Genomic DNA, 16158 nt, shown 5'->3' with positions numbered 1-16158 from the left:
TGATTTTAAAGGATGCTGAAACATTTCCTTGGGGACTGCAGTCCTAAAAACAACCCCAAAATGAAACCAAAGTATATTGACTTGCTCAGTGTGTTTTAAAGTGTCTTTTACTTCAGTGTCTGTCAAGGGAGACCTTTAAGAGAAATCATATTCTTCACAATCTGCACTGAAGTCTTAAGATAGCATTTTTAGTCAAGTTAGGAAGTCCATCTGTACTCAACTTTCCACCAAACTCCTCTAGTTTATTAAATTCCCATTAAGTTTTGCATGAATTATTCTTAAACCTGAGATGTTCTTGGAAGGTGGCAACTGTATGAGAGAAAACAAAAGTTTTGTAAGATAGCTTGTCAGAGGAGAAATTGGCAGTAATTTGAGTTAATTATGACAAAAATATCAATGGATTCTTCAGACATTTTCTAGAGGGATGTTATTTTTCTTCATAACATAAGGGCTCATCATTTGCTCCTGAAATTAATAGCTCTGTTTTTATTTTTAGCATTCATAATTAGACATTAATTTTCTCTCTGAATGCTTACATTTCACATTCTACAATCATTCCCTTTTGATCAAGTACTACTCTAGATCTCTGTGAGAAAAAATCATGACAATTAAGTACATTTGAAGTGTTATTACTTTATCTGGGTGATTTATTTTTAGATTCATGTGGAGCACGGTCCCATCCATGCTGAAGTCTCTGTCAGACAGAGACAACTCAACAGGAATTCCAATACAGGTTTCCACGCAACGTCACTGCACAGGTCTAACCCTCACCAGCTCTTGCACAGATCTTTATGCCTTTGAAAGTAACTTCTGCCATATATCTCAAGCATTGTTTTAAACTGCCCCATATTTTCTTGTTATTTTTTCCTTCTGTTTCTATTTCTGCTTGTCAGTCCTTAGAGGCTCTTCAGGACAAGGACCACTGCATTGTTGAATTCTGTAATGCACCTTTCTCATTAGGAGCATAACCACAAAGAAACCAGTTTGTCTGGTCTGTAGAGAGTGTGTCAAAGTGTGGTGGTAGTAGCTATGACTGGGAAGTTATTAAGTACATATCAGCAAAATAGTGGCATCATTGATCTCTCTATTTTGAGTGCCATCTTCCATCAACCAAGTAATAGGATCATTTGTGAATACATGAGACAAATTCTTTCCTGTTCATCTAGGTGTGCTGACTAGTTCTCCAGAAGCTAGCCTTCAGAACAGCCTGTCATCTAGGCAACTGTTAGGAACATTTTACGGTGTTATGGGATGTGCAACCAGAGAGATGATAAAACTTGGTTTCTCTTTAGTACTGCTTTCACCTATATGTGTCTAGGACACAGGTGATAGGCTTGAACATCTTCTACTTTCTTCCTGTAACACACTGTAAAGGTAAAAACCATGTTATTCTTCCTAGATTAGTTATAGAACAGAAGGTCCTGAAGCCTTGTTTGCAGAAGACGACTTCACAGGAGAAGACATTGGGGTGAGAAACACATAATGCACTTGCCACTTCACTCTGTAACTTCCTAGGAGAGCTCCAGCTGTGTGATTACATTGCAGGTCCTTTGTGCCAGAAGGCTGTGTGCCAGAGCCCTGTCCTCCTAACAGCAGGGACCCACGTCTGCATGAACCTCATGCAGAGCCCTGCGAAGAGCAGGTGGAGCCAGATTTCTGTGTGTACTTTGGGAATTACTCTTACTGGGTTTTGGAAGATTTGGTAACAGATGTTTTAAAAGGATGTGCAGGCCCTGGACTAAGCATTCAGGATGTATTTATGGGCAGTTGCAGTGAGAAGTCTTGCTGGCATTGGTAATCCCCACTGGTCATGTAGTTTACCTGGTTCCAAAGCATAAGGGTGCAGTGATGTATTGCAGCACCTTTAATTTAGAGTTTGATCTTTGATCCATCTAAACCTGTGATAAAACTGTCTCTTTGCAGAAGGGGAAACCTAGTGTTTGGGGAAGGAAAGCAGACTCCTGTAAGCTTTTATATTGTATTATGATTTTTAGGAAATATTTTGAACACTTTAGTGTAATAAATAAAATAAATAGAGCCAATAGGTTGCCCTGCACCTTTATGATGAAGAGGGAAATAATCAGTAGATCCCATACTCCAGAAGGCTGAACACATTGGATGTCAGCCTGAAATAATGAATTCTGCTCTGGGCTGCACAAGAACCAGTTTCTAACTGGCAGCCGTTTCAGGTAGGAGCCTCTTGTGCAAAGAGAGAATTTCAGGGGAATGAAACCCTCATTTTTCAAGGAATTGCACTTCTTTACTGACTCATTTGTTCCTCACTCTAATGTCATTGTACAGTTCTCCATACTGTTAGCTTTCTTTTTTTAAATTAAGGTTTTACTTGTGTGTTGGCAGCCTGCATTTAATGTGGCTGGGGTAAAAAATTGTACACCCAGCTTTTATAATGCATCCAATTTACTTCTCAGGTTTCATTTCAAATGCTCTTGCTGAAGGGCTGAAACTCATCAAAATTATTAATACAAAATTTTTAATGTAAGGAAATTGTAATGATTTAAGTACTGGGAATAATACATGCAAGTTTGCAGGCTTAGAAAATATCTTTGGTAGAAAATATCTTCCTCCTAATCAGGGTGTGGGTATACATGCAAAGATACATGAGTGGCACAGGAAAAATCTCTGCTATTTTCCTAGGCAAGCAGTGCAATACAGCAGTCAAATGGAAATTAGTTTGTTAAATAGAATTCAGAGCAGGTTGTGGTAGCTGCTGGGGAGGTTATACTGACAAGGATCAAGATGGGTAGTTTATCTGAAGTTTGTATTTGTCTAAATTCCTGAATAATTTTAATGTGATTCAGATGTATAAGGCAATTAAATGCGATGTTCCACCACCAGATAGCACAGTCTGTGTATCATCAGTAAGTTTAAAATGAGCCCTAAAGCTTTTATAAGATTTGGTGTGTGGGATGTCCTAGGATGGCTAGAGGCATGAGTTGAATGTACTGTAAATAAACCATGGCATGAAAACTTTCACTAGAGCCCAGAGAGGAGTGAAAATGCTGATGAATGTCAAAATGATAACTTTTGAATGCAGTGGGTAGCTCCTGCCTCACACACGTAGGGCTGGAGCAGAGAAAAATTGATTAATTCAGCTACAACAGTGAGGGAGAAGCCTGACTTTGACAGCACCATTAATTAGGAAAAATTTTCAGAGGCAAGTTGAGCTATATATTTTTTTTTTCATCTTTTTTTCTACATTTCTGAGGAGCTGCTGCCCTAGTGCCTACTCCACAGATGCAGGGCTACAGCATGATGATTTTCTCAGGTCTCCCCATCAGCCTGTGGGAAAACTGAGAGCTGATCCTCTCCTGGTTCTCATGCTCTATTGCTTGGACAACAGGCAATAGGTTCAGCAACAATAATGGTAAACCTAACTGCAGCATGAGGCTCTGGGATGTCCTCAGGTTTAGTTGCTGTTTTCTCCCTTGTTCTATGATGTGTCTCACTTCATTCTGTTTGTTGTTTGTTGATGTACAATCCTCAGCCAGAGTTGTATACCCCAAGACACTGTACACATGCCTCTTTCTCTCTTGTGCTCCTGCTTATTTTTTACCTCCTTTTCCACCCCCAGTATTCACAGCTATGAGGTCCCTGCATTGTGCATGCCACGAATGTCAAAACCTGCCCAGACAGCCCACGGTACCTTTATCACTGATGCAATGAGGACATGTTCCCATGTGGAGTACAACTAATGTTACAACATCTGTATAGCAACTGAGAGCCTTAAAGGAACCATCCTAGATTGTACTGGTGTAAATGTGATCAAAATCTGACTGTCACCAGGCTCTGAAAGTCCTACTGAAAAAAAAGACTTTGCTTGTTGCCATCTGTCAGCAATACTGCATTCACGAGGCTTCTTGTAGGCTCTTGCAAGTTAGCCACCTGCTGAAGAGAGTGAGTGGGCTCTGCAATGAAGTGGGTGTCTCTGGGAATTACTTCCTTGTTAATAGCTGTACCAGTGCAGTGAACTCTCAGAGCAGTCCTGCCTCTTTGAAGCCTTCCTCTTTTTCTTTTTTTTCTTTTTTTTTCCCCAGGAAGAGCTGTTTCTTTCAGCAGTTGCGTGAAGCAAGAGAATGTGAAAAGACTCAAAGCAATCTGTAAGTATCAATGTGTAGCTAGCGTGGGTGGCTCTGCTGGAAGTCGGTGCAGATGTGTCAAGGTTGTTTGTAGCAAGGATGGTGCCTTTTTCAAGTAGATCTTTTGTGTGAATTGATAAATAGCATTGGCTTGCAAGCAAGTATAAATATAAACTGAAGAGTTTTTAAAATGTGGTACCTGTGATGTCAGTGCCTGTAGAAACATGAGGTAGAGCCCAGCGGCCTTATAGTAATTTCTGAATGCTATACACTGAGACATTTGCTCTGTTTCAGTTTAAGGAAGCTTTGTAAGGAGAAAGGACTAGCAAGAGCAAGGGAGGGCCTACAGTAACAAGCTATCTGCAAACACTGGAGGGTACCCAAAAGCGAATACCAGATTCCCTGACACTGAGGAGCTCTGTCTTTCATCTCCTGCTAAGCCTAGGGGACTGAAAGGACTACGGTTGGAATCAGAGGCTGGAGCGGTTTCCACAAAGACTCTCAAGATGCAGGGGAATTTCTTGGTAACACTGTAGTGAAGTGCAGGCAGCCACATACACATCAAAAGAAATCGTTCTAGCTGAGGTGGGTCTGTGAGAGGGTGAGCATGCATTTAGCTGTTTAACTATGTTTTCAGACTTAAACAACATGCTTGGCCTCAGAAAGATCAAAGTATACCATACTTGCTCTTGATCTTAGAGAAAGGAAGGGGACTACTTGGACTTCATCCAATGTGTGAGGTATGCTTAGCTGTGCAGTGAGGTATTCTAGCCCAGGGTCTGGCCTATGAATAAGAAATTTTAGATTTCATACCCAAAATGAAAAAAGCTAAGGATAAGAAAACATAATATTTGGTAAAGCTATGCAGGTAATGCAATATGCATGGCCTATGCAATTACAATCAAGAGACTGTTATGTCAAGCGCTGTATAATCAAGTAATAAGAGACAATCCATCCTTCATACACTTACAAGATAGAATTATACTTACTTTTCTTAAGGATAAAATACAAATGTTGGACAACCTAACTATTTGGCAGGGCTTGAGAATTATATGTGTATTTTCATGAGCTGCAAGGTAGGTTGTTTGAGTGGAAGCTACATTTTCCCTCTAAACAAAGCAGAAATTTATAGCTCTAACTAAAATAGTCTTAAAAGTGAGAGTCAAGTGGAGTTATGAGGAGCTTAAGCAAGAAAACAAGTTTAATTGGTGCCGTCTAGAGTGCTAAAAGGTGCATTTAAACTTCATCAGCAATAGAGAATGAAAGAAAACTGAAAGACAGTCTAAACCTATTTTAAAGAAAATACTTGTTCAGGGTTTTTCAAAATGTGACTTCACTGGATTAATTTTGTTTCCACACTGTGGCTTTCTGGATTTTGAGATCCCAGCCGTGAGCTGTTTACTGGCATTCTTTTCAATTAGACCATTTCTCCTTGAGTGACAAATGTTCTTCTTTTAAACTGGTTAAGTCTCAGGGTTGTTTTTCCCTACTGACACAAGTCAGGTCATTGTAGGCAAGACTGACAGCTCTAGCAAAAAATGCTGTATCACTGTAGCTTACAAAAGACGTTTTATTTTTCCTCTTTGTAAAGCGGTTTTTGGGGGAGGAAGCCAAAATGAGAATGAAGAAAATAGTCTCTGTTGCTAAAAGCTTTTCTCTGGGACTTCTTCATAATGTACCTGAAAGATCAAGGGAACACAGTAAATGCTGTGACCAGAATGTTTTACTGCATTTTGTGCTGACACAGCCATCATCCTTTCTCAGCCTCCATTCACTTATCTATCCTGCAGCTTGTCAGGAAAATTTAAGCTGGTCCAAAACAGTGAGGTGCAAGTTCTCAGCTCAGTTACACATTTCCTCTGGGCAGCTCCATTGTGTGTATTTCTGGGCAAAATTTGAAAAAAATCTGTTTTATTGTACATGAGCACCAATGTCTTAGAAATATTTTGAAATTTTAAGAGTTTAGATGCACAGGGTAATTTTAGAATTTTCTTTCTTCCTTCCAGTTTCAGTTGTTGCCTTCCTCACCTTCAGGCTATTGTGGACTCTGAAAGCACAGGTGAGTGGGGATGAATTAGTAAATGATGATTCAGCTCCTGTGCTAAGACTGAGCTTGAGAACTTGAGCTTCATTCTTTATCTATTTCTTAAGATACAAACACAAGGCCAAGATCCTTAAAATCTGTTAAAACTAAAATAACTAGCTTCTTACTGTCTCACTGGGATTAGGCATCTTCGTGTAACTCTCTAGGCTTTGGGGATAAGAGCATTTCCCTCACTTATGGAAGGTAAAGACTGTGAGGTGCTGAAGGTCCATTGAAGTAAACTGTCAAATTACGGTCAAGTAAATAATAAACCCTGATTTATCTCCCTGCCAAAAATAATCCCACCAGAGTCAACCCTTGTAATTCCTCAGTTAGAAGTGCTGCTACTGTTGTCTTTACCTGCTCAGGTCAGTGGTGCACTAACTTCCTTCAGGTGAAAGGTTGCATGCTGTCCAGACTTTAAGTGTAGGGCTTCGTCCTCATACCACCCTACATAATTGGTGTCCAGGCTAACAGGCTTTCTACCATAGCAGAAAAGCTAAATAAGGGTTTGAATGGGAGCCTGCTGAAATTCATAACCCTTACGTGCTGAGAATACTATTTATTCCTTGCGATCTGTTTTAGGATGTCACATGTGAAGAACTGGAATGGGGAAGGATGCTGAGTGACACTGACATTACAAGTATAATTACTTTGGGACTTGCTGCTGTTTCTCTTCTAAATCATAAAGCTGTCATTGCTCAGCCAGGTATAGTAAATACTGGTGTGGCTCTGCAGCTTGTATGGGTGTCATCTCTGATTCAGAAGTTATGAGGAACAAATCTAGATGGGTGAATAGATTGAAATATGAATTAATTAATGCTGACTTAAAAAAATGAGAAGTTGCCTGAATATTCATAGTTAGAGTATTAATATATATATATGTTAGTGATGGCTGTGCTGCTGAGCAGGCATTTCTCTCCCACCAGGGATGTTTTCCCGTGACTGCACCTTGTATAAGTCACAGTTTTGGCCCTTGCAGATAAAGACATTCTCCTTATTCTGGGATGTAGTAATTGTCTCCAAGGATGACTCTTGCCTCAGAAACGAGCAGCAGGAGTGGGAGGGACCTTGTCACATCTCATAGGTGTAGGATGTGGGGCTGTCAGCAGCCTTGAGTAGCTCCCATCTAGAAGAAAGCAGAGTGCACTTCTCTGCAGCATCTATACTGCAGAAGCCTGTAGAAGAGAAAGCTCATGGGGCTCTGAATAGCAGCATTCCAAAACCTGCGAAGAGGTCATCAGGAAGACACGGTGGCCTTAGACAACAAACTCGTGTCTAAGAAAATATTGTGGGATAAAAAGCTGTTTGGGGACCACTGATGCTCCCCATCTGAGCCTTTTGTCTACCTCTGCTGCAGATGGATGCTTTACTCCTATATCTCTCTGGGTGTCTGACATACAGCAAGCTGCAACTTCAGTTATACTTTTCAAGGCTTTAGGAAACTTTGACAGTGTTACATGGCAGTAAAGATGGTGTTAGAATCCTGTTTCCTTTGTTATTCCCAGAAAGGTGGAATTCTTATCTGTTCTGTCCTACTCTTCAGAGGTTTGTGGGGATTTGGCTTTGTGGGTATTTGGACATGTATAGGGAAAGTTATTTGAGAAAGAAGGGATTTACAAGGTAAAGTCTTAATAAATCTGTTTGCACTTTGAAACCTAAATTTAAGACCTGTTTGTTAAAATTGCTTTACTGTGGGGAAATGTCATTTTAACTCTTTTGAGGCAATTAAGAAGTTATGGGCTTTTGTAGGTAAAAGTCCAGCAGTGTAGCTTGGCATGAAAATGCTCAGTAGCTATTAGTTGGAGACAGAGTATATCTACACTTTGCTGCTGTAAAGGATTAGGATAAATTGCTTATATTCAGACAAATTCTCATGGCACTTAGTGGATCTGCAGATGATGGTACATCTACAGGTAAAGATACAACCACATCACATAGGACTTTGCTCAGCTGCTCACTTAAATACATGATCATCAGGTCATGTTTCTCCTCAAGACTTTATTACTTCATATAGAATGTGCATATAGAGGAATTAAAATACCTGAGAAGTGATAATAGTGGCTTTTTAAGGGAGACAGCCCTTGGATCCAAGTGTTATAAAAGATTGTTTACTGAAATTGGAGAATATTTGAATTGAAACTTTCTCAAGCAAGGAGAAAAAAAGGGACCTATATTTCCACAGATTAAAAGTGTAAAACCAGCAAGTGAAAAGGGCAAGACTGAATGTCAGTGGAAGTGCATTCACTGCGCAAGCAGCAAAACCGTTTATTGCATAAGGATTCAAGTTACTCTTTTTAGCTTCAGCTAAACAAAACCTCTCAATGACTAGGATAGCTTTGCTAACACAGTCAAAACACCTAAGAGTAAACAACTTGAGAGAGAGGCTGTTAAAGAATGACTGAATTGTTATGTTGTTTTATAACAATGAGGTTTTTAAAAAAGACATGGAGGAAAGATGGCAAGACCAACGAAAATCTTCTGATAATGTTGATATAAGACCATGTAGACAGGAACTGCCAAGTTTTAGTGCATACAGATCTGGCTGACAGTCATTAGAAGATGCTGCTTACACTGAGAACTGTTGTTAGACCCAACTTACTTGTGAAAAGTTGACTTAGCTCTTTTCTGAAAAGTCACATGGATCTCTGAGGCAGGAACTGCTGTATGGTGGTTACAGGCTTACAAAACCTGCTACTAAGGAGCCTCAGATCTGTTGATCTGGGGAGACACTAGAGCCTAACAAACCTGCAACTGAAATTCTGTGCAGGACTTGAAAAAGGCATAGCTGACAACAAATCCTCAAACTTACCAGTGACGGAAGAAGAATTCAAAACAACCCTACAGGGCTCAAGTCCCTCATGAGCAAACCCAAAGCTCTTTGAGGACATCCAGATGCTACTGTGTAAGCGCTGAAGAAATTCTAGGCAACACTGAGGGGGAGTATATAAAAATTGCTTTTCCAATGCACTGATTTCCAGTAGAAAACTCCCATTCTAGAAACACGGTCTGGCATTCTTTGCATCAAAATGCAAATCTTTAGATTTGGCTATATGAAAATACATTTTGTTTGAGTAAGGCTTTTCTTAAGGATGTCTCTGACCAACTACCTACATTTATTGAGAATTTTAGTGCTGGGAGCATCACTCACACAGTTGCTGTAGTCTGCATAGTCCTCTCCTTTTCTTGTACTGCTTTTTGTACAGTGGGTTTGAACATCTCAGTGTTCATATGAAAATATTCTGGTTTTCAGCAATAGAAAGGTGAGGAATGTGTTGCTTGAAAAGAATTAGAAAGAGCTAGAGACCTGAAGGGAGTATCTTTCAGGGAAAAACTGACAGGACTGCATCTGCACAATTTAAGCACTATTTAAGGGGAGATAATAGTCTGTAAGGATTACAAGGTTGTAAACATGAATGGCAAATAAGAATTCTCTAAGAAAGTCCAAAGGATGTCAAATAGTATTTTAAAATTAAACATGGGAAAATTAATCTAAGTAGCTATATAATCATGTTCTCTGATAGATGTTGGAGCGGAAATTCTTTTTAATTAAAAGTGCTGGAGGGGGAAAGGATTATTTTGATAAATGTTCTAGTTTGTGGGAAGAAGTTAGAAACTGTTGAATTGAAAACTACCTATTTTGTGGCTTGTCATAATTTAAACCCAGAAATATGGCTATTTCTAGACTTCTAAAAAGTTTAAAAGAAAGTCATATGTGTTATTTAAAATTATTGAGATTTTTTTGCTTTTTTACTTTTTAGTCTTAATTTGGAGTGATAAAAACTATTTTCACATCTCAAAAACCACATTTACTTTTCATGATTTGATAATACTTATTCACCTATGTTCCTAATGAATTGTATCCTAGTTCCCTGGTATCTTTTTCATATTCTTATCTATTTTATTATATGATTTTATGTGCTTCTCTCTGATCTCTTTCAGCCCCCTTTGTTTTTCCCTGATCAGTGTTCTGTGTCATGTACATTTTGCTTTCAGTTTTCATTCATTAAAATGACATTTCTCATCTTCTGCTTCACCGCACTGTTGAGGACTTGCCACTTCTTTTCCTCACCCTTTCTATCCTTACTCATGGAAAGTGAAATAATTTATCAAAGCAAAAATCCTGCTATAGGTACCTATAGACCCTCCATGTGGAATTTGGCTACTTCAGACATTACCTGGAAAATTGAAGTTTTGTAACAACATGGAGCTATCTTGGCATTTTTATAATTCTTAAGAGAAAATCGAACATTTATGTCCTTGGGAAAATCTATTTTGAGGTAAATTATTAGAAACTAGAATGAAGAGGTCTATGACACTTTTCTTTGGTTGAAGATCTATGTTTTGTGTTTCTGGAGTCATTTGTCATTAAACAAACATAAGAGTAGGGTCAAGTTCATCAAACCACACCTGGTTGAATGAAAAATTGAAGTAAGCTGTTCTGAGGACAATGTTTTAAGTGCTCCTCTCCATCAGAAATCTCCTAAAGAAAGACAGTGCTCTGAGGAACACTGCAGCAGAGAGGCCTAGCATCCCTTTCATCTGGGTCAGTGTATCTTCACCCTCTGAACAAGATGTCGTTGATTTGCTCTCCCATCTGCTGCTTTGTCTGTTTTTGATGATGTTCAATGTCCCAAGAACTCAGTCACAATTTAATCTGTACTTGGCCCCAGCAGGATCTCTGATGGCACAACAGAGCCCTCCAAAAGTTACAGTGCACAGCAGTGAGTTTTGAGAGACCAAGTGAAGGCAAGTGCGTATAGTTGGTTTTAAATATCTCCAATTACATACTCCAAAAATCTCTATGGCAGGATTTTTGTAATGATTTTCTCCCAGTATGAAAACTGAAGGTAAGCACAAAACTAAGACACCACACAAAGAAAATATAAAGCTACTGTGAAAAACACCTAGTGCCTTTCTAGCCTCATGCCTCAGGTCTTTCTCTGTGGTTATCTCAAGAAATCTAAACTCAATGCACTGAAAAAATAGATAGAAAATCCTTTATTATAATCTTTCCAAGCTCTTTCTGTTTGGGAAAATTAAACCAAGCCATAGTTAAACCCATAAACCTGAGAAAATTTAGGTAATTTATTTAAACTTTTTTTCTCACATTCATAGAAAATCTGCAAACTTTCTGTCAGTTTTTCTAAATAAGGAGACATTAAAATTAACACATTAAAACTGAAAAGCTTTTCTAGCCATTTTGATTGATTCAGATGAAATTTGTTGGAGGGTTACATATTGTTCTCTAACAGAATTCATTATAGAAAAATGTCACAAGGTTATAGACTATTTTACAAGGAAACCCCAGTACTAATTGGCTGAAAAGACTGATTTCAATCAACATATTAGTGCACATGAACTGGGAAAAAGCATCAAGTGAAGCATAGAAGCAGACTTTGAAACTGCAGCAATATAAAAGAATATAATAGAACAGGGTATTAAATAGTCAGACATAATATCTAGCAGAAATTTAGTTTTGTGTAATTGCCAAAATAGCAGTTTAGTCTCAAATATGAACGGTATTATAAAAGGACTAGTCTGATACTGCATTCCAGTTCATAAATATCACTATTTACTCTTCCATAGCTTACATATTTTCTTAGGTGAGAGAACAGTTAATTTTCACCTCTTGCATACAAATCCTTCTATTTGTTGACCACAGAAATTAATGTCTTGCCTTAGACATTGTCTAAGTTTTATATACCTGAATGAGTCAACAGTGAAGGTTTTTTATATGTTTTCTATCTTAGCATTCCAAAGGTGAAATAACAGCTTTTCTGGATCTCCAGGTCTATTTACTGCCTTTCAGATTCTGCCATGAGAAGCAGCTGGCCTTTGGAAGATTTATTCTATGGGGTTTTTTTATGGATTTTGTGGAATTAACCTGTGGCACGACTTGCTACTCATACTCTGTGTGTGCTACTGCTTTTGTCTTGAAATAAGCCTTGCTTTAGAGTTATGTTGTTCCTTATGTGGGTGATACTATTATCTACCATTGTTCTTCACAATGTGGCTACAGATCTCAAAGGAACTCTACAGATCCGATGCCAGATCTTCCAAACAGCATAGCAAGTACTTGCACACAATAATGGTCCATTTTTTACGTTATCCATGAAGACTACAGAGAGCAATGAGAATTAATGATGCCAGATGCATTGAGTCTGTGGCCTCGTAATTTAATATACTTATGTAGGAAACTAGTATTCCTATAGTCCTGGTTCATAGTTATTTGCCAGGTAACTGCTTTCAGAGAATCCACAGAAAACATATCTTTTCTTAATAGGTATTGAATGGTAGGCCATTAATTTTGCTTTATAAGGAACTAATTTAGACTTCCACAGTGATATCACTGATTACTACCACAGATCGCACTAAGTAAGGTCTTTCCTCATACATAAGCTGGTGAGAGTCAGTATTTCAAGTACAGGACATGTGTTCCATAAAGACAAAAGAATTGTTAAATATTTATTGCTGTAGTCTGCCTCTTACCAAACAGCAATACTAAACCCAGGGAGGAAATCCACATGATTTCCCTTTTTCTCTTTTTTGTTTTTCTCCTCTTCTCCTTTCGCTCTTTCCCTCCTGCTACTGTCCAAGTTATACACTCCTTAATCATGAACTGGTGAAAAACAAAAAACTTGATGGAGGAAATGGAAAATGTACAGGTAAAGCTATGGCTTCTCAGAGCTAGGGGTGAAATTCCCATATGCTGCAGAAGGTCAGACTTTCCTTAAGATTTAGAAAAATTCTTTTGTTTGGAATACCAAGCTATATAGGAAAAAGAGCAGCTGTGGAAGGTAACAGTCCTAAAGACATAAAAGATCGTGTCGAGTATGTGTGTAATGGAGGAGGTAACTGAAGTCAAAAGTTTTCAAGTAGTTTTCAATTTTCTTTTCAGTGTGCAGAGCCTTGCTCAGTGGACAAGCTTGTTGATACACAGTTTTCCTTGTTTACTTTTCACAGGCTGATGAGAAGCCATCCTTCCACACCCAGACTAAGAACTAGTTCTCTGGAACGTACAGAGAAAGGGCAATCTAAACCAGGATCCTCACTCATTAAGTTTTGCTGGATTGATGACAGCCAGAGCAATCCCATATTCTATTGTCCAGGATATGTTTTAAGGAAGGGAAATATACCCCAAAATATCTCCACTGGTGTCTTTTATTAAGTAATGCAAAATACAGTATTAATTATGACACTGCATGCATTTTAGACAATATAAATGCAAGCCTACAGAAAATGTGACAAAGAAACCCTCAATTACTTTTGAGGTAGTATACAAGGAAAAATAGGAAAGCAGAAACACAGTGGATTGAAAGAACAAAATATTAGTATCACTTTGTGCATACATTAGTCACTCATAAATACATTTGTATGAAATAACTTAAGATACAATTCCATTCTTGTTAAAAAATATACTTCTTCAAATTCACCATCTTTGTTTGCTTTGTGGTATTTTATATGACATTTTGTGGTATTTTATCAAGTGGATTTATTTTTTATCATCGCTGTCATGATTTTACCCTTTTCCTCCTAGAGTTCAGGCACGGATGGCCTCATGCACAAAAATAAATAAGAAACCTGCTTGAAGGGAAAAGAATTCTGCTCAAATAGCTTAGCATAGTCTAATAAATACCATTTTGTTTATAAAAATATTTCAGGTTTATAAAAGAGGGAAGGGGGCAGTCTCCCATGTGGAGAGGATGTTAAGTGAAAAGTGCTGTATAACATTTTTTAAGAGATTTTGCTTTAAACATATAGTACCATTATGAATATATATTTTATAATAATCCTGTTTCTTAGAACCTTATTGTTCATTAGAAGTATCAAATGCTCTTTGCTTCCTTTTGCTTGTTGTCTTATTGCCGATTTGGAAGACACTTAGTTCAGAAGGGTTCCGTATAATTGTGCTTTTGTAAGGCTGTCCTTCCGAGTCAAACCAGTACTCCCAGTCCGCTGAAACTGCTGCTGCTTGCTGTGAATACCTGAATGGCTCCCCTGCTCCATGGAAGACTGGTGGATTTCTGAAGCCTCCACTGAACTCTGATTAAGGGATTCTGCTGAGCTGTTGGGGCTCACGTCCACATATTCTCTTTTCAGTACTGGGCTGCTTTCAATGTTTTTGCTACTGCATAACTGGACGGTGATCCTTTCATTTTTTTGGTCTCTTGATTCTTTTGTTTTGTAAGTGGGCAATTTGTCCTGTTTACAGCTAGTGCTGATGTCAATATTTAGGCCACTCTCTGCTCTCAGGAAGCAAGAATCCACAAGTCTGCTTTGGCAGATATCGTCTCCCTCTGAGCAGCTATCTGCTTTATAACTAGCATAGATGGGGCTTGTTCGACTGTCTCCTTTCTTAATAGGGCTGCTGTAGTACTGCTCGGAAAAACTACAGGGTGACAGCCTGTCTGTGTTCCTGTAAGAGTATGCACCAATGTCTTCCACACTCAACTGCCTCCATCGCCCAGGCAAATCTTCTTCTGAAAGGTGGGTGTTCCTGCACTCATTCCTCATTTTCTGATTTGCTAAAGCCTGCTGTGGTGTTATGGCTGAGAAATGAAAAGGTTCGTTTGCATACGGAGGCACAGTCCTTGTAAAAGTAGGTGAGTTCTCATTGTCGTCAGTGGCAAGCTCCATGTGCTGTGCAGGTTTGGACTTGGCAAACCTAGGACTTCCCTGGTGCTCATAACCTGCAGGTGACTTTCTTTCAAATAGTTCATCTCGGTTGCTCATGTAGATTGCTTGCTGAGAGGCTGTCAGTGTGTTGGCTTGGGCATTCTCCTTCTCCTCGGATGTGACGCTGAAGCTGGAATAGGAACTGGAGGTCGGCAGAGAGGTAATGTACTCTGGGAAGGCTTCATGAGAGAAGCTGGAATGGAAACCGTCTTCCTCAACGGTGCTGTCTGTGGAGTTCTGGGACCGCAGGAACCCCATGTCTTTCGCTTGTGTGTCCACACTCTGCCTCCTCTCCCTCCTCCGCTCCTCAGGGCAGTAAAGGGCAGTGTCACTGCAGTAAATGTCTGACTTGTACTGGGGTCTTTGTCCGAGTTTTCCCTCAGAGTCCTGAAAACTGAGATCCTTTGTAGATGGGCTTGATAAGTGTGAAGACAAGCAGTTTGGATCTGGTTTTTCCAGTACTTTGGCAATGACGCAAGTGGGTATGGAATCAGCGTAAGATGTGTGACACAGGGGGACAGAAAGGCTACACCCATGTTTTTCCAGATGGATGCTGACTCTTTCCTGAAAGTCAGATGGCAACTGTAACATAAAGATGGCAAAGGGGAAAGGAGAATAGAGTACATGTCAGTACTGTTGTCTGCTTGGGCTAATACAACATGGATAGATGAGTGCTCTTTATAAGATTACATAGCTCACAGTGATGGCCATAATCTTTGTGCATTTCTGAAAACAAACATGATCTAATTACTTTCATTTATTTACTTAACATTTGGAAATGTTCATCTGCTTCCTGTCATTGAAAGCATTTTGAAACTGAAAGGTTTCCTTCCAAATTAATTCAGGTTGGATAGAAATGATACAAAGAATGTAGAAAGCAGTCTTAAAAAGGCAGGTAGAGAACTGCAGCCTACACCAACACTTTCCAGAGAGTGTGCATGAGTGCAATTTGCATTTGGAATGTGGGGGTACAGAGGTCTCTGCTGGGAAGAGGAAAGACAAGGAAGAGATCTGGTCTATTCTATTTTTCTTTTGCCTTTGAGCTCATCTTGCCTCCAACCCAGTGCCAAATTTGCTGCTGCCCTCCAGCGTCACATTTGATAAGCAATGCTGTTTGAAGAGGTAGGAAAGTTGGTTTCTCTGACACTTACTTAAAACAGTGGTACGTGCTGCTATGGCAGCAGCTGGGAGAAGAAAATCAGACCAGTTTCCTTGCCCCAGCAGTTGGTTATGGGCTTGTCAGATCAACAAATCACATAAACCTCAACAAGTACCCGTCTTCCAGCAGATGCTAGCTGA

General features: G+C 39.2%; 1 protein-coding gene and 1 long non-coding RNA gene across 11 annotated transcripts in view; one reads left to right on the top strand and one right to left on the bottom strand.

The window, feature by feature from the left end:
- Window positions 1–4085: 4085 nt before the first annotated feature.
- LOC133224587 (uncharacterized) lies at window positions 4086–7241 on the top strand. The gene is made up of 3 exons (XR_009728889.1): window positions 4086–4118; window positions 6110–6156; window positions 6766–7241. It is a non-coding gene; the product is annotated as an uncharacterized LOC133224587 (long non-coding RNA).
- Window positions 7242–13326: 6085 nt separating this feature from the next.
- Window positions 13327–16158, bottom strand: part of BEGAIN (brain enriched guanylate kinase associated) — a 176886-nt gene continuing 174054 nt past the window's right edge. For all 10 annotated transcript variants that reach the window (XM_061376411.1, XM_061376414.1, XM_061376412.1 and 7 more), the window contains one exon: window positions 13327–15441. In XM_061376411.1, the coding sequence (XP_061232395.1) occupies window positions 14065–15441 (1377 nt within the window). In that variant the 3' untranslated portion in view covers window positions 13327–14064. The remainder of the gene's footprint in view (window positions 15442–16158) is intronic.

Source organism: Neopsephotus bourkii, unplaced genomic scaffold (genome assembly GCF_033783945.1).
Source record: "Neopsephotus bourkii isolate Nb327-2 ecotype Australia unplaced genomic scaffold, CSIRO-AGI_Nbou_v1 NB_1707, whole genome shotgun sequence".
Classification (NCBI taxonomy): Eukaryota; Metazoa; Chordata; class Aves; order Psittaciformes; family Psittacidae; genus Neopsephotus; species Neopsephotus bourkii.
This window is presented reverse-complemented; position numbering and strand designations above follow the sequence as displayed.